Here is an 18,248-nt window from a genome sequence, read left to right as displayed (position 1 = left end):
CATCTCTCTCCTCTCTCTCTCTGCCACCGGCCCTAGTCCCTCTGTCAGATAAAATAGACCACAACAAAAACATAATACTAAATTAGTATATACATACCACATTGTTACATAAATATTACTTCAAAACATAATTAAAAAAAAAAACATTTGTCTTTCAAGTTTACATACTCCAAAATAAGAGTCTAATGAAAAAACATTAGTGCATGCTATAAAATACAAATGTTCAAAGATATGCAAAATGAAGAGAGTTGCGTTTCAAGGTTGAGGAACCTTGCACGTTTTTGACAATAAAACCCTTCAATTTTCATCAATCACCAAGGGAAATGGTATTGGAACTTTGGTTTGATATATTGTTTTCAAGCGTTATGTTGATGATGTATTCACTAAGATTTTCCATAATCCATAAACTATAGATCTAAATTTAACCGTTGATTGTCGTTTATATTTACGTTCCATTCTTCTCACCAATTTTTTTTTCTTTTTGGATTTTCTTTTTTGAAAACATGATCTCTTAGAGAATGCAGGAAGATGAACAATTCAGATCGTCGATATTACGTTTAGAGCATTACCATTAGTGAAAATATAGCTCAAAGTTTATAAAGTCTCTAGAAACTATATAACATCAACTCATATTTTTAGTTAACCGTAAATATCGGAATGTCATATTAACGATCTGAACCGTTCATTTTTCTAATCCACTAAAAGACCACTTTTCAAAAAAGAAAATCTAAAAAATGAAATTTGGTGAGTAGAATAAAGTCTAAATAACAATGGACGGTTCAATTTAAATCTAAGGTTTATGAATTATGGTGTCAGATTTCGGAGTTGACCCCTTCCCACAAGTTATAAAACTTGTCATTATGAGTGATTGTATATTTTCTTTTTTTACATTTTCACACTTCTACAATAATTATTATTAATTTTTCACTAAAATAAAAAACACTATTCATGAGATTTGGATGGTTTTAAAAATTTAAACGACCATATATGTAATACCCTGAAAAATTTAAAGATATGAATTAGATAATATAATTATGAATATGTGGAGAAAATCAAAAATAAATCGATTTATGGTTATGAAAATAGAATTGGGAATTTTAAAGTTTTTATTTCTGGAAATTATTATAATTTACGTTGTAAATTTTATCGATATGTGGGAAAAGGAAAAAAATGCCCTAGTGGTATAATGTAGTTATACGAGGATGTATTCTCATATATCTTGTCGTATTCTTAGCATAATTTGATAGAATTTGATTCTATGAGTGTGTAGGCGAAAACCATTCGTCAAGCGGAATTATAACGAATAAAATAGAAACGGACGAGCAAAGGGGCAAAGTGGTCATTTTACTATGAATTTAGAAAGCTCCATAATTTTGGGAGCTTGTCGTGGAAAAGAGGGAAGGAAAAAATAAAAATAAAAGAATAAAAAGAAAGAAAAAAATGAAGGGAGAAGGAGGGGGGAGAAGGAAGAGAGTTGCAGGAGGAAAATGAGGAAGAGGAGGGTGAATCAGGAAGGAGAACAGGGAGGGAAAGGAGGGAGTGGAGAGGCACTCAACCAAACCTCATTTTCCCTTGACCCATCTCCAACCCGTGATCTGTTTCTAAAACCGGTCACATCGAGTTGATTTCGGTGCAATATTCACTATTTTCCCCAGTGAATTGGGACTTCCCTCACCTGCAAACATCATCATGCTCCTCCTCCTTAGTTAATCACCCATAGATTCGAAGCAAGGGTGTCCTTTTCATGGGGTATGACAACGATGGTGCCGTGGGACTCTTGGGGAAAAATTCTGAAAGAAATCCGATCAATTTCCTCCACCATTAGACTCTTCTTGAGCACTGGAACAAAGCCCAAGCATTGGTTGAGGCGTTGGAACGGTTTTGGAGTCGAATTGAAAACACCATTTTTCTAGGGTTCCAGCAGGTTTTAGTAAAATTGGAGCTTTTCCCAGCCAAATTGGACTTGGCCCGGCCAAATTGGACTTGGCCATAGGTATAAAGTTTGCTTTACTCTTTGAGATCTTCATTTCTATAATTTTTGAGAATTTTTAGAAATAATTAAATTTTCCGGTGAGTCGGGGCGGCCGACTGTCACCCGCGGCGGCACGTGCGGTGGCGCACGGCCAGGGAGCTGAAATTGTGTTTTTAAGTGAGTTTCGTTATTCTAATTATGCTTTTGAGATCTATTTGTTGTGGTTTGAATATTAACACAATTGTGGTATATATTGGATTAATTGAATATATTCGGTTTGAATTTTGGAAATGTGAACTACAAAAGGCTTGATCCCGCTCAAGGGTACGTAGACAGTCTAATAGAGTTTGGATGTAGTCTTAAATATTCGAGAACTAATATTTAGAGGGAAATTTTGATCTAAGCGAGGGAAATGGTTCTAAATTGGAAGTGAAATTGTATGTTTTGGTAAATGAATAATGGTTATGGATTAGACGTGGGATGAATGAAAATATATGGAGAATGATGACTAATGTTAGTGTATTAAATCATTACTTTAAAGATATGTGTTGACATTTAGAAAAACATGGATAGTTTTGTACGGAACTAAATTGTTCGAAGTAAAGAAATGTAAGTAATGGTAATAAATTAACCATGATTCTAAATTGGGCCTATCATTGAAATTAACTCCCGAAATAAATATATTTTGGGGCGGGGTGTGACAATATAACCATCGTCTAAGCGTAGAAGATACAACCATGTAACCATCGCCTAAGTGTAGAAGATGCAATCACGAGCCTTTATATATACTTTCACATTTTTCAGACTTATACATTAATAATTATGAATTTTATTTATTTTGAACTCCCTTAAAAATACTATTCATGAGGGTTTGTATGGTTTTAAAAAATCAAACGACGATGTACCCATCCTCAAAGCGTAGAGGATGCGATTACGAGTATTTGCATATTTTTTCACATTTTCACACTTGTAAATTAATTATTATAATTATTTAATATTTTTGGTATTTTTAAATTTCTTGATATTTTTATTTTTAATGTGTTTTATAATTTTTTTTATCTCACTCTTTGCCTAGAGTATACTATAAAAATAAATAAATAAAACTTAAATTTTTAAAATTTATATAGACATACAATAATAATTAATCAACAATATATACATATCCATTATATCTATTGTATTTTATAGTAAGTTTTTTTAGTAGTTTAAAAAATTAAAATCATCAAAATAACATTTTTCTTATCGTGTCGAAATAGGTTACCCGTGTGTCACTCTCGTGTAAACTTTTTAAGGACATGTTATTAACAGGTTCTTATCATATGACCCGATAACGACCCGATTAGTTATTGTGTTGACCTAAAATCCGTTATTTTCGTGTTAACGTATCATGTAAGAAACTGCCAAATCTACTTATAATTATCATACTACGAAAACCATACTAAAGTTTTGTTTTTAAGAATGACGTTGTCGGGCAACCCTCCTAAATTTGTCGCAAAGTCATTAGAGGGGTGAGCTTCCATCAATAATCATAAGCTGCCAACCCACTGTTTCCTCCCAACTCAAAAATAAGAAGGAAATTTTGACCTTAGTTTTTATATTTGTTATGAAAAATCAAACCAATAAAAATAACCCCAAAAACAGAGTTAGTATTATAATAAGAGGGAACTTTTTCATAATTTGAAGTATCTACAAACACCTTACCCTCCAATCACTGCCACCCACCTTCAAACTCTCTCTCTCTCTCTAAAGATATTAGCAAAAATTGAGATTCATTTCTTGAAGCTTGCTATAGTTTTCTCTTTCCATTCATAGCTCAAACACTACACTTTTGTTTTGTTTTCTTTCTTCTCTTTTCTTTGTTGCTCAAAGGGCCGCCAAAGAGAAAAGAAAAAGAAAGGAGAAACCTTTCCCAACTTTTACTTCTCACTCCTCTGAAATTCAGAGCCTCTCTCACTCCTCTCCCCAATTGGGTTTTCCCCATTCTTTTCAGTTTCTCTCTCTTTCCAAATTGGGATGTGTTAGAATTGAAGAAGAAGAACAAGAACAAGAAGTTGCAGGTACAAGTGAGCTTTCCTCTTTCTGAAAACGTTTTCTGGTTCTCGGTCTATGATCTTTGAAGCTTCAATGGGTTCAGATCCCATTAGGGTTATTGGGGTTTTTGGATTAGGTGCAAGTTAAGCTAATTTAAGTTTCTTGATTTGGAAAGATATTTGTTTGGATTTCGAAAAGTTGGGTTCTTTTTAGATTCCTCAGAAAAAAAGTATTCTGATTCCTTTCAAAATGCCCCTTGATTTAACACTCATTTCATCCCTCTGAAACCTCCACCCTCTCTCTATCTCTCTCTGCATTCCCTCTTAAGGGTTCTCCTTCCCCTGCTCTGTTTCTTCAAATCCTTCGAGTTTTTCGGTATGCGAGCGTGAATTGGAGCTCTTTAATTCGATAGTATGAAGTTTGAGATGGAGATTCTGTCCCCTTCGTCCTATTTTTCGACTTCGAATAGGCTTGTCGAAGAGAGCAAGAGCGCGAGATGGACTCCGGCGGAAAACAAAATGTTCGAAAACGCCCTGGCGGTGTACGACAAGGACGCGCCGGACCGATGGCACAAGGTGGCGGAGATGATACCGGGGAAGACGGTGAGGGACGTCATGAAGCAGTACGAGGAATTGGAACTTGATGTTGGCAAGATAGAAGCAGGGCTTATTCCGATTCCGGGATACAGCCCCTCTCCATTCACATTGGAGTGGGTGAACAGACACGGTGGCTATGATGGGTTCAAACAGCTGTCTTATGGGATTGGCGGCAAGAGATCTTCGTCGAATCGCCCTTCGGATCACGAAAGAAAGAAAGGGGTTCCGTGGACCGAAGAAGAACACAAGTAAGTTTCCCCAGTGAAAATTTCAGAACGTAATGTCATTCAGTAAGCATTTAAGTTTCTAACTTCTTCCGAGAACATGATCTCATTGAAGTTTTATGTTTTTCGAGCACGAAATTTAGATATAACTTTGGTATTGCATCTGAAAATTATGTTGGTTAAGAATTTTTTAAAGTGATTTATTTGTCAGACATTGTTTTGACATGATATTTTGATGATTGTTTGCATAGGCTGTTCCTAATGGGACTGAAGAAGTATGGCAAGGGGGACTGGAGGAACATTTCGAGGAATTTTGTGGTGACACGAACACCGACTCAGGTCGCTAGTCATGCACAGAAGTACTTCATCAGGCAGCTTTCCGGGGGGAAGGATAAGCGAAGAGCCAGCATCCATGACATAACAACTGTCAATCTCAACGACATGAGAACTCCGTCTCCAGACAACAAAAGTCCTCTCTCTCCAGAGCTGCCTCAGCATCCGAATTCTGCTGCCACCGCTAGGGCTCCATTTCAGTGGCATCAGCCGCAAGGCGGTGGAGTAAACTTGGGTTTTAATCAAGGGCATGGAAATATGTTCATGTCCTCCCATCCTTATGGGATTAGTTCATACGGACAAAAAATGCAGGGGCAGGATCTGCACAAAGGTGCTGCTAATAACTTGTACTATGGACCGCAAAATTTGGGTTTTCAGATGCAATCCTCGCAGCACTACCCGCACGGATGATCTATCAGTGGCAGTTCTCCTGTCCTCAATCCTCTGCAGCTTCATATGCCATTATGGTCCTTTAGTTCATTAGTGTAGCTTGATCCGACCCTTTTTTTATCATGGTTTAATGTAAATATGTTGTTCACAACTTTGAGTTAGCCAAGCAGTATTTGAGGGGAACAGGATCCAAGTTTTTTCTTGGAATTTCAATTTATGAAATTTGAAACTGAATTGAAGTATCTCAAACCCTATGGATTTCATGTTCTGCCCCTCTCTGGATTTCATATTCTTTTATGTGATAAGGTAGTGGTGAATTATTGCAGAAGACATCTAAAAGATGAACAAGAGCATGGATGAGAGAGATAATGATTTTACTTTCTAGAGTCCGGTTAGCGAAAAAAACTTGTGTACGGCAGTCCAATCAGCTAGATGAGTAAGATGCTTTCTCAAAGGAACGGGCCCAACATCTAACCCCACATAGGTCATACTTCCAATGCACACCGGACTTCTGTGACAGTGGCTAATCAACTTGTCAATGAGGCTGCCTTACTGAATATTTTCTCCCGACTTAAGAATCTTAAAGCAAGACGCTAAGCTGAACGGTTGACTGTTCTCTATCTTATACCTTAAGAATGATTCCTCTAGTGAAGAATGGAACCTGGAAGGAGATAATACACCAGATCAGATGGCAGACATAGAAATTCCAAGTTTTAATGGTAATGAAATAACAGGCACAATCAAGATAAGCATCTTTTGTCAAATTGTGAAAGCATAATTAGTATGAATCTTGTGACCAGGATTAGTACTAATTATGATTAACTTAATACGCACGGGGATCTTCCAAGCTTTAATTTTTCTTTACTCTTTGAATTTTAGTCAGATGTATATGACTTCTAATTTTGCCACTTAATAGAATTAGGGAAAAATTAAAATTACAGAAAAGTCTATGAGCATCTCACATTGTGCTTTGACTGCTTGGAATAATATAAAGAGAATGATTCATGCATGCTCATTTTCTCATTTTGCACAATTCTATTTATTTTTGCCATTAATTCTCTTTTATGATTGATATGTCATGGGGTCGAGTCGTAAAAACAATCTTTTTGTAAATCAAGGGCAATGATGAGTATGATAGTCGATTCCCCATACCCTTGCAAAGTAGGGAGCCTTGTTGGCTTGAGGTTGCTTTTATCATTAGATTAATTCAATCAGAAATAAATAGAAGTTTATCGAGGGAGAAAAGACATTTGCAGAAATCACTTCCCTAATCTAAATCTTTCCTAACTAGCCTTTGGACTGTGCAGTTAAACTAGTTGGTTTCCACCACAAAAATCAAGACCGTGGATGCTGGGTTTTCAATTCAAAGAGACCAAGTCATAGAGCACTTATGTTTGGAATTCGATGGTAATTGGCAATTCAGACGGCCTACTTTTAACTCTTTTTAGACTGTCTCACTAAACTTTGGTACAAAAATGGGCAAGTTGACTAGGCAAGACTTTCAAAGTCCAAAACTTTGATCAAATGCTGACCAAATGCTTACTCTTCCCTGCACTAACTCAAGTCTCTTATGCTTCTTCAGTCACTTTTCCGGCATTGTTACTATGAGATCCTCTTCTAATTAGGTAAGAAGATCCCTACTAGGGATGTTGATTAATGATTTAATTACACTAGAAATTACTCGGCTCGTTACATGCAAGAAGTATTATTTCCTTGAAAACACAATTTGATGCGTGAACATAAAGTCTTTTTTTTTTCGTGGTTATGATTTTCACATTCCTTCCTTTCCCTTCCACACTCCTCTAATTGTTTATGTTCATTGATTATCTTTTGATTTGTTCGATCCATTAGACATAAACAACGTGAGGATTGTGGAAATCATTTTGTGATTTTAATAACTCACTTCAGTATATGTGTCAACCTGTAATTTACCGTTAGTGACAAATGACTTGTAACTGTAAGGAGTCAAACAGTCCTCATTATGAATTTATAATAATATATAGCACTAAACAGGATATAGAACAGATTTGATTTGGTAAGTGAATCTAATTTTGTGGTTCATGTTTTCTGTGCAGGATTTGGTTTTGATCATGGTGGTTTTGTGATTCTAAGTGTACGGCATCTACCAACTAAATATATGGGGTAAATTACATAAAACTACCTCAATTGTGTACAGCACCTACCAACTAAATAAATGGGGTAAATTACATAAAACTACCTCAACTATTAGGTCATTAACAATTTCATACCTCGTCTTTAAAAAGTTTCAATGTCATACCTTATCTTCGAATTTGTTGCAATGTCATACCTTCGGTCAGTTGTCTGTCAATTCTTCTGTTAAATGCTAACGGGGCCCACTTTCTATTAAAAAATTAATAAAATATTAACAATTTTAAATTAAAAAAAAAAACCAAACCCCATATCCCATCACCCCTTCCCTCCCCCCACCGCCGCCCCACGAAACCCCATCCCCTTCCCATCTTCCCCATCCGTCGTCCCCCCCCCCCCCCAAAAAAAAAAAAAACTTCCTTCCAAACCCAGAACCCCACCCCCACCTCCCCTGCAACCCCCCCTTTCTTCCAACCACCTCCTCCACTATCTTCACCTTCCCTCCCATTCAAAACTTAAAAAAAGAAAAATTAAAAAATTTGAACCCAAATTGTCTAGATCATCGCACCCCCCAACCTTTCCTTCCCCGGACCACCTCATCTTTCTCGTCGAAGTCGGACCACCTCAACTGGTGGTTTTTTTTAAATTTATTTTTTAATAAGTTCTGAATGGGAGGTGAGGTGAAGAGAGTGGAGGAGAGGGAAGTGGGGGTGGGGTTATGGGTTTGGAAGGAAGGTTTTGGGGCCCCCCGGGGGGGGTTGTGTTGGTGATGGGATTTGGGTTTGGCTAATTTTTTTTTAAATTTTTAATTTTTTAATATTTTTAGTATTTTATTAAATTTTAATAGAAAGTGGGCCTCTCCTTGTGCCACGTTAGCATTTAACAAAGGAATTGACAGATAACTGACGGAAGGTATGACATTGCAACAAATTCGAAGATAAGGTATGACATTGAAACTTTTTAAAGACGAGGTATGAAACTGTTAATGACTTAATAATTGAGGTAGTTTTATGTAATTTACCCAAATAAATGTTAAAAGAGTTTTGATTGTTCTCTATTCAGATTACTAATTAAGTAGCTTTTTATTAGCAAAAAGACTACTTTACCCTTTTCTCTTAGTCAATGTATTATTATAATTTCACACACACACACAGAGGATTTGAGATTCTCTTTTGTTGGAACTAACGAAAGATTTGAAGTAAAATTGAGCACATTAGCATTTTAACATTCATACAGTCAGCCCTACTAAACTTGGTTGTTGTTGTTTGTATTTGAGATTCTCTTTTGGTGGGAATATGATTGACTTGTATGTATTTCCTTTAGCCTTCCTTCTTTTATTTATTTGGAAGAAGAATCTTGCTCCTAATTAAGTGCTACTTTGAACTAGTTATATGCAATGCCATCTAGTAAGACAAGCTAACAATTATTACCTACTATTTAGCTCCATAAAGTCCAATGACACTACAAGCATACTTTTGGAAGTTGAGTTTTCCATCTCTATCCTTAGAATGAGGGAGTATTCAGTAAGGCTGCCGCACTACTGGTACAACAACAAATTCAAAGAGTGACGGACATGTGCATTGGGTGAGGGTTAGAATATAGGAGACGAGACGAGCCACATGGGCTGGATGCTCGTTTTGAAGTTTTTTCTCCCTCATAACAAGGTTTTTGTGGAACTGATTTCGGAGTTGGACTAATGATCTATAACCATACACAGGTTCTGTTAGGTGATACTATTTTCCTACCCTTATAAACCCATGAATTGATCAAACTCATTCATATCCGGTGTAGGGTTTTTGTCCATAACATTCACCCCTAATCGAACATAAAACCTCTCGTCTTCATCGTTGAACACCTTGCCTATCCGTCCATCCTATGTGTAACCCCTCGGCGGATTCAATCCACCCCTAATAATAACGTTGTGCACGTCATATAGTAGACATTCCGATGTGTTACTTTTCTCCAACAGATGGTTAAAGAAAAAGGTTGAGAAAATTGAGGGAGAGAAAAAAAATGAAAAACTAAAAACAACTTCTGGTGATTTACTACTTGAAACTTCAACTTTATACAAAAGGAAACTCGCTATTCCAGAGCATACCAGTTAACACAAAATGGCAAAACAATGAACACAGTGCTCTAGTTGCACTGTGGTGTTCTTCATTTTGTTCCAATTTCGAGATAGGCATATAGAGTTATACCCCCACATGTTGGGCTAAATCTTGGGTGTAATAGGGAATATACCCTTTCTATCCGTCTCATTTATTGCGTAACCGTGCCAAATATAATTTTCTCGGTCAATGAGATACTGTTTTATTCAACCCTGCATATGGAGTAAAGAATCTCGACCAACATGGGCAATATAGTCATTTTAGGGTTTTTCACAGTCAAATGACAAAACTAATCACCATTTTTTTCCAACCCCCTATGCAACTTGGAGAGGAAAGCATCCTATACCACTTTATTCCTAGTTTGATTAACATCTCAAAAACTAATTCTAACCACATACATATAGTATCTCACTATCCCTACTACTTTCGGCAATCTTGTTTTCTCTCCATTTTCTCAACTTATATTCTGATTCTTCTCTCTCAAATTGCCAGTAGCTAAAATGCACAGCAGAATTCCCTATGGGGGCCTAAGTCCCCCTTTATGCTACAGTTAAACGGGCTCCCTGCTAAGAAAGGGCTCCATAGTCTCTAATTCCTGGTTTATATCAAAAGCAAAGATATGGGTGGACTTTTCAATAGGGTTTGATTCTATGATGCTTCGCTTCAGTGGCCCAATGGAGATATCTGGGAATAGTCTCTTGTGGGGGACCTATTTCTACTTATCAAAGTAAAGAATATGGATGGTCGGAAAGCAGAAGATATATCATATGTGAACAACATTAGTTAATGTAATCACAGATTAAACGATTTCATTTCTGTGTGAGTAATAAGAATCGGATAAACAGTTGAACAAATTAAAACATACCATTGTCAATAATACCAGTTGGGATACAAAGCTTCAGTCGGGAGATATGTGACTGGAAACGTTATCCTTCTCTCTCTTTATTGTAATGAAACCGAATTAAACTGACACTGTACATTGATCGGATTTTGACCGTATGATTTGTATCCGCTCTAAGAAAACTTCACAGTCCACAGTTCGTGCCAGCTGACTTGGCACGAACTATAATGACAAGGAGCCAGCGGCACGGTATAAGGTAACATAAGAAAAGAATAGGATGAATTCATACATTCAATTATGTACAGAGACATTGATACTGAGGAGGAAATTCATTCCTGAACTGTGGTTCTGCCCAAACAGACTTAGGAAACTCAGTTTACTCTTGAGAACGGCCTCAGTCATCCCGTGATTTTAGTGCCAGGACTTTCCCTTATTGTATGTCAACCTGAAGCCAAGAGGATATAAGGGGTCATGGGAAGCTGTCCACCACTTTCAAACCATGAAACTGGTAGTTTTCCCTCGAAGTCATAATCTCCAAAGATAACATCTGTAATTCCCTCTCCTTCGCTACCAGGCAACCAAGCAGCGACAAGAGCATCCATCTTTTCCAAGAGTTGGGGCTCTAAAGTGAAGGGTCTTCCTGATGTCAGAATCACCAGTGTGGGGAATCTGTCAGTAACTAAGCTTATAACATCAGCTCCATTGAAGGAGATCACAAGCACTGAATTATCACCCGTTTCACCAACAGTTAAGCAAAAGAGACATCTTGGCGTGCTAAGGTCTCTGTCGACGGACATAGCTCATAAAAAGTTTCTATATCGTCTCGAACTGCCTTCTAGATAGCTTCCAAGATGGTTGTGCCTTCAAATGTAAAAGACATGTTGGCTCTACGAACTTACCTTGCAACCAACTATGTACTGATTTGGTACTGATGTGCTTTTATAAAAAGTGGGTATAAAAAAAAGCTGACCTCAAAAATGTGTTTGGTAAACACTTAAAAACAGCTTATTTTCATAGTTTTGGATGAAAAAAAGATGAAAACGTGAAGTAGCAAAAATGAGCTTATTCTTACAGCACAGCAAAAAACAGTTTTTTTTTCAAAGCACAGCAATACCAAACCAGCCTTATGTCTAGCAAGGATCTAGTGGAGAAAGGATGCTCAAAAAGATCTGCAACAAACTTCACTCTCAGTATTCTTTCAACAGCATCATCTATCCTGGACATTGATATCTCCCCATGCTCCACCAGACATACCAAATCCTCCACAAACTGCTCATATCTGAAAGGCACCATCACCTGCATACCTTGTGAATTAGACAAAAGAAGAGCAAATCAATGATTGAAACAAACAATTTAAACTTGGAGTTCAATATCTACCATGTCAACTCCTGCATCAACGACAGATGAAATACAGAAACGATAGTCTGAACTTTGAGGTTTGCAAAGTCGGTAAAGTGCTTCCCAGTCAGAAATCACAAAACCGTGCAGCAGAAAAAACCCTGTTATTTATCTGACATACCACCTTTTAATGTTAGAGAAACTAGTTTGAAAACAACCATGAAATATCTGAAAGTCGCATCTAACACCAATAAAATTGTGCTGTATTAGTTAGTTTGAATTTCACCATATGATTCTAATGTTAGCAAAGTTGCATCAAACGGATCAGTCGGAAGTACATAATTTACTTCCATTCCAGTTAGAATAGGATGCCATAACAGTAGAAACTCCCCGAGAAATACAGTCCCACAATGGTGCCATATGAATCCTCTCTAAGTCCTCGTAGATGATATGGTATTCCCCTCGTTTAGACCTTTATGTGTACCATATGAATCATCTCCGACAAAATGCTTGGCACATGCAATAGGGTATCCCTTTGGATGTCCTTCGGGTGGGTACCCCTTCAAGCCTGTAACAACAGTCGTCATCTTTCTAACAATTTCAGTGTCTTCACTGAAACTCTCATAGCATCTTCCCCATTTGGGATCTCTGCACAACTGTCGAAACTCATTCAAGTGAATTGCTTTACTAATCCATTCAATTTCATCAGTCATTGTAATTTCAAACATATGTCCCTAATGACCTACAGCAACACAAGGATCAAAAGGTAGCGAATGCCATTAGCCCCGACTTCAGGAGCAGTTGCAGCACCAATCCTTTCAGCTAAATCAGCATCTCTGTCACACAGTTCATAAAAGATCAAGGGAATGCAGGACTAAAACAGCACTCGTATCTATAATTTAGTAATTTAACTCCAATTTTTTCTTTTTCTTTTTCCTTTTTTTCCTTCTTTATGTCATTCTATTTAACGCAAAGCCAACACGAATCAACCACTACAAGGAAAAACATTAAAAGGAGAAAATGAACATAAAATAACCACCAACCAGCTGGTAGTTACACTCTACAAGCTATTAGAATATGAGCATCCCACCCAAAACCAATTGGCAAGCCTTCGTCAAGGAGAAGGGTGTCGAGACCAATTTCCTTGACCAGACTCAACTAATGGAAACATCTGATCCAGTGTCCAATTTATCAGGATAGTTGAACACAACCCACCTGGATGTTTCAGACTTTATTATTGAAAGAAGGAATGAAGTTTATGGGTCCTATTGAATCATTTATGTTTAATATACTCTTGTTATTTGTACTTGTGGTTTAATGCTCGCATTTTCAATTCAATAAAAGTAGTATTCCAATATGAATAAACTGCTTTTAACTATTATTTCTTTACTTAGAGAACATGGATAAAAATTATGGTTATTCTCAAAACATGAGCAATGGCGGAGACTTTTGTCTTGCAGACAGCGCAACCATGCATTCAATACTTTGAGATCGAAAGTATTTCTCGAACTTGGTACTTACAAAAGTAAAGGTAACAACAATATCAGGACAATCAGATGTAATTGAAGGATCAGGAAAAGCCCAGATTATGTTACCAAATGGAACAATATTGTCCATACAAAATGTGTTGTACGCCACTCGGTCTACTCGAAATTTGTTGAGCTTTAAAGACGTACGTCTAAATGGATACCACATTGAAACGAAAAGTGTAGAAAATGTGGAATATTTATGCATTACCTCCAATGATACCCAGAAGCATATATTGGAGAAGTTGTGTAGTTTATCGTGTGGATTGTATTATACATACATAAAGACAATTGAGGCATATACTGTCATGAACCAGAAGTTCATTGATTTAAAGGTTTACATGCTTTGGCATGACCGTCTAAGTTATCCAGGATCTACCATGATGCGTAGAATCATTACTAACTCTAATGGACATCCATTATTGAGCAGACACGCTGATGTCTTAAATGATAATCCTTGTAAGGCTTGTTCCCAAGGGAAGTTGGTATCTAGACTATCACAACTAAAGGTTGATGATGAATCCCCATAATTTTTGCAAAGAATTCAAGGGGATATTTGTGGACCTATTCAACCACCTTGTGGACCATTTCGATATTTTATGGTTTTGGTCGATGCATCTACTCGATGGTCACATGCTTGCCTATTGTCTACTTGAAATGTAGCTTTTGCGAGACTTCTTGCTCAAATAATTAAGTTGTGAGCACAGTTCCCAGATCATCCCATTAAGTCAAGTCGACTTGATAACGCTGGTGAATTTACGTCTCAAACCTTTGATGATTACTACATGGCGCTGGGCATTGATGTTGAACATTCTGTTCCTTATGTCCATACTCAAAATGGTTTAGCAGAGGCATTTATCAAGCGGCTTCAATTAATAGCTAGCACTCTGCTCATGAAAACGAAATTGCCAGTCTCTGCATGGGGACATGCCATCTTACATGCAGCATCATTGGTTCGACTAAGACCCATAGACAGCCACCAATACTTATCAATACAACTCGTGTTTGGATATCAGCCAAACATTTCACATTTATGAGTTTTTAGTTGTGCTGTTTATGTGCCTATTACATCGCCACAACGAACTAAAATGGGACCTCAGCGCAGATTGGGAATTTATGTGGTTTTGATTCACCATCTATCATTAGATATTTAGAATCTTTGACTGGTGATATGTTTACGACTCGTTTTGCTTATTGTCATTTTGATTAGGCAATCTTCCCGTCGTTAGGGGGATAAAAGACTGTTCCATAAGAACGACAAAAGTTGACATGGGTTGTTCCCACCTTATCTCATTTTGATCCACGAAGCACTCAATGTGAAAATGAAGTGAAAATGATCGTTCATCTTCAAGGTATTGCTAATCAAATGCTAGATGCATTTAATGATGCTTCGAAAGTGACAGAGTCACATATACCAGCTGCAAATACACCTGTAAGAATTGATGTCCTTGTTGGACAAAAATAAAGTGGCAGCGAATGATTCATCCAGTGCATGCCTGAAGCATGGTAGACCCTCAGGTTCAAAAGATTCAGCCTCTCGAAAGAGAAAGATGAGGGCACAGTTGAACCCAAATGAAATCATTCAGGAAAAGAAAATGAATCATAAATCCACAATTCATGATTCTGTACTTCTAGAAAAAGAAATTGTCCTTGATAAGACACCTGTCCCTGAAGAGACAGAAGTACATGAAAGCAAAGAAATATCCATAAATTATGCATATACTAATGAATTGTGGGATCGAAATGAAATAATCATTGACGACATGTTTGCATTTGCAATAGCCAATGAAATTATATTAAGCGATGACATTGAGCCTTGCTCTGTTGATGAATGCAAGCAGAGACATGATTGGCCTAAGTGGAAAGATGCAATCCAGGCAGAATTAAATTCCTTGGAAAGACAAAGTGTTTTTGGACCAGTAGTCCAAACTCCGTCTGGTGTGAACCCCGTAAGTTACAAATGGGTATTCACAAGGAAATGCAACGAGAAAAATGAGATTGCAAGATATAAAGCACGACTCGTTGCACAAAGTTTTTCACAAAAACCTGGAATTGATTATGAAGAGACATACTCTCCTGTAATAGACGCAATTACGTTCCGTTACTATAAGTTTGGTGATTTCAGAAAAACTTGACATGCGACTTATGGATGTCATCATCGCGTATCTATATGGAGAATTAGATACTAAGATATATATGAAAGTCCCAGAAGGACTTAAGTTACCTGAAGCAATTAACAAACCACAAGGTATGTTCTTAATCAAATTAAGGCGATCACTATATGGGCTAAAACAATATGAACGAATGTGGTATAATTGTCTCAGTGAGTATTTGATCTAAGAAGGATATATCAACAATGTCATCTGCCCTTGTGTGTTCATTAAGAAATCAAATACTGGATTTGCTATAGTGGCAGTATATGTCGATGATATGAACCTAGTTGGAACCCTTGAAGAGGTCAATAAAATTGCTGAATATTTGAAAAGCGAATTTGAAATGAAAGACCTTGGGAAAATAAAATATTGTCTCGGCCTGCAGATAGAGCATTGTGCTAATGGAATTTTGGTTCATCAATCAACTTACATTGAAAAAATACTGAAGCGATTTGGCATGTGGTGTGAAAAATTTTGACACTCAAATTAAAACCCTATGATTGTAGTATATGAAAGTAGGGATCGTTTTAGGTTGGGGATTAAAAGGGCTACTAATCTACACAAATTAAACTCTAAAACACTAAACTAGACTCAAAAACATAAAACTAGACTCTTATGACTCAAAACTGACCAAATTGACTCAAAACAGCAAAATTAAGTTAAAAAAACTCAAAACAACTACTAAAGAGTGATTTGGACGAATTCTAAACTAACTTGACTCAAAATACTAAATGGGGAAAGATTTAAACGAAATTAACTAAACTAAGACACTAAATACGAACTGAGGGGGTTTTTGGACGAATTTGACAAAACTAAGTAAATTGCAGCAAACAAAGTAAGTTAAAACGAGATTAAGATGAATTCAAGGGTGAAAAGCTAGTTAGAGGGTCATTCTCCACACATGAAACATATGCACATAAATTGATTTCTAGTATTGTTTCTTCAAACCATGAATGAAAATGCCTCAAATTAATTGTGGACGCACTAATTAACTTTCAGATTTCCTAAGTTCATTGAAATGAATGGACAACGCATCACAACCAAATTATTCTTATCAAGTTCCCTATATGAACAACATGATAGAGATACATATAAAAAATCATTACGTTCTATGAAAATCATAAGTATTGACAAGGCAATCGTAACTACGAACTGCATGACACTCCTGCCAAGAATCTACTTAACACTATTGTGACTAGCACCACTACTTTTAATTATAAGTTCATAACGATTAGGTGAAATTCCCTTATAATCTAGCATCAAATCCCTGCATGCAAACTAAATATGCATCCTCAATCAACACACAAGAATAGGTTCTCAATAACGCAAATAAGTAAATCACATTCATGTTTTACGAAACAATAACTGAAAGTAATCAATTCATATTAAACATATGTCCATGGCTTCGAATTCACCTCTAACTAAAACGAAATTAGTTCCACATGTTCATAATAATTGAAAAGCAACAGAAAATAAACATGGAAACGAAACAAGGGAAGAAAAAACTCTTAGAACTCCAATGATTGTAGGTGGCTTGCGCACAAGGTCCTCCTTCTCCAATGGAAGCCACGGCAAAGGCTTTTTCTTCTCCAAAGTTGCGGCAAAGGGTGTAATTTGGTGTTTTTGCGGCTGAAAGGGGGTGTAGAATTATATGTGGGGTGGTAATCGAAATTATGGCTGAAAACATATATTTATAGGCTAGGGTTTGGCAGAATTTCTAGAGGAAAAGGCTTAGGGTTTGCGGCACAAGGCTTGGCCCAATCCAAGGGGGAAAATAACTAGGGTTTCTGGAAGATTTTAGTGTTTTTAGAAGGGTTTGGGGCGCCACATTTCTAGGGCTTCTAGAAAGAAAATGTTTTGTGCAGAAATTGGGACTTCTAGAAGGGTTTGGGGCGCCACCTTTCTAGGTCTTCTAGAAAGGTGGGTGCGGCACATGTATAAGAGAATGGATAGGCCTTCTAGAAGGGATTTAGGTCCCCTTGTAGCTGATTACTCATTTTCGAAGTCTTGAATTAATTTCTCCATCTCTTTAGCACATTCATCGCTTCATTTGATATTCAAAAACGTTCATTCCTTGTGCTCCACATGCATGCAATCCAATCCAGCCCAAAATTGCTCTAAAATGCTTCAAAATGCACTTTCTTGCCAACTTTGCCAATTAGACCTACAAACATACGAAAATAGCTTAAATCACTATGATAAACACAAACTAACTATGAAAATGCAAGAAAATAAGCAAACTATTGCATAAATATGCTCTTATCAGCATGGACAAGGCTTATCCACTTAGCACCCCAATGGTCATTCGTTCTTTGGACATTAAGAAAGATCCATTTTGTCCAAAAGAAGATGATGAACTGGTCCTTGGTCCAGAAGTACCATATTTGAGCGCAATAGGTGCTTTATTGTATTTAGCACAATGTACTAAACCATATATAGCTTTTTCAGTTAACTTGTTAGCCAGTTATAGCTCTGCTCCAACAATTCGTCATTAGAAGAGAGTCAAAGATGTTCTACGATACATTTGTGGGACAACAGATATGAGTCTCTTCTACTCAGACAAGCCCACAAATGACCAGATCCTTGTTAGATAAGCAAATGCTGGTTTTTTCTCCGATCCGCATAAA

At 36.9% G+C, this 18,248-nt stretch overlaps 1 protein-coding gene and 1 pseudogene across 1 annotated transcript; one reads left to right on the top strand and one right to left on the bottom strand.

Annotated features, from left to right (window-relative positions):
* The first annotated feature begins 3,572 nt into the window (after positions 1–3,572).
* On the top strand, positions 3,573–5,795 carry LOC103418999 (transcription factor DIVARICATA-like). Its single transcript, XM_070818881.1, has 2 exons — positions 3,573–4,847; positions 5,075–5,795. Exons 1-2 carry the CDS (start codon positions 4,417–4,419, stop codon positions 5,565–5,567), a joined length of 924 nt encoding a protein of 307 aa, XP_070674982.1. The 5' UTR covers positions 3,573–4,416; the 3' UTR covers positions 5,568–5,795.
* Positions 5,796–11,044: 5,249 nt separating this feature from the next.
* LOC114824150 (uncharacterized) lies at positions 11,045–13,637 on the bottom strand (annotated as a pseudogene).
* Between the last annotated feature and the right edge of the window lie 4,611 nt (positions 13,638–18,248).

Source organism: Malus domestica, chromosome 03 (assembly GCF_042453785.1).
Source record: "Malus domestica chromosome 03, GDT2T_hap1".
Taxonomy (NCBI): Eukaryota; Viridiplantae; Streptophyta; class Magnoliopsida; order Rosales; family Rosaceae; genus Malus; species Malus domestica.
This window is presented reverse-complemented; position numbering and strand designations above follow the sequence as displayed.

Coding starts and splice junctions, on each gene's coding strand:
- LOC103418999 (XM_070818881.1), top strand. CDS start 4,417: ATGAAGTTTGAGATGGAGATTCTGTCCCCTTCGTCCTATTTTTCGACT. Junction 4,848..5,074: donor TGGACCGAAGAAGAACACAA/GTAAGTTTCCCC, acceptor TTGTTTGCATAG/GCTGTTCCTAATGGGACTGA.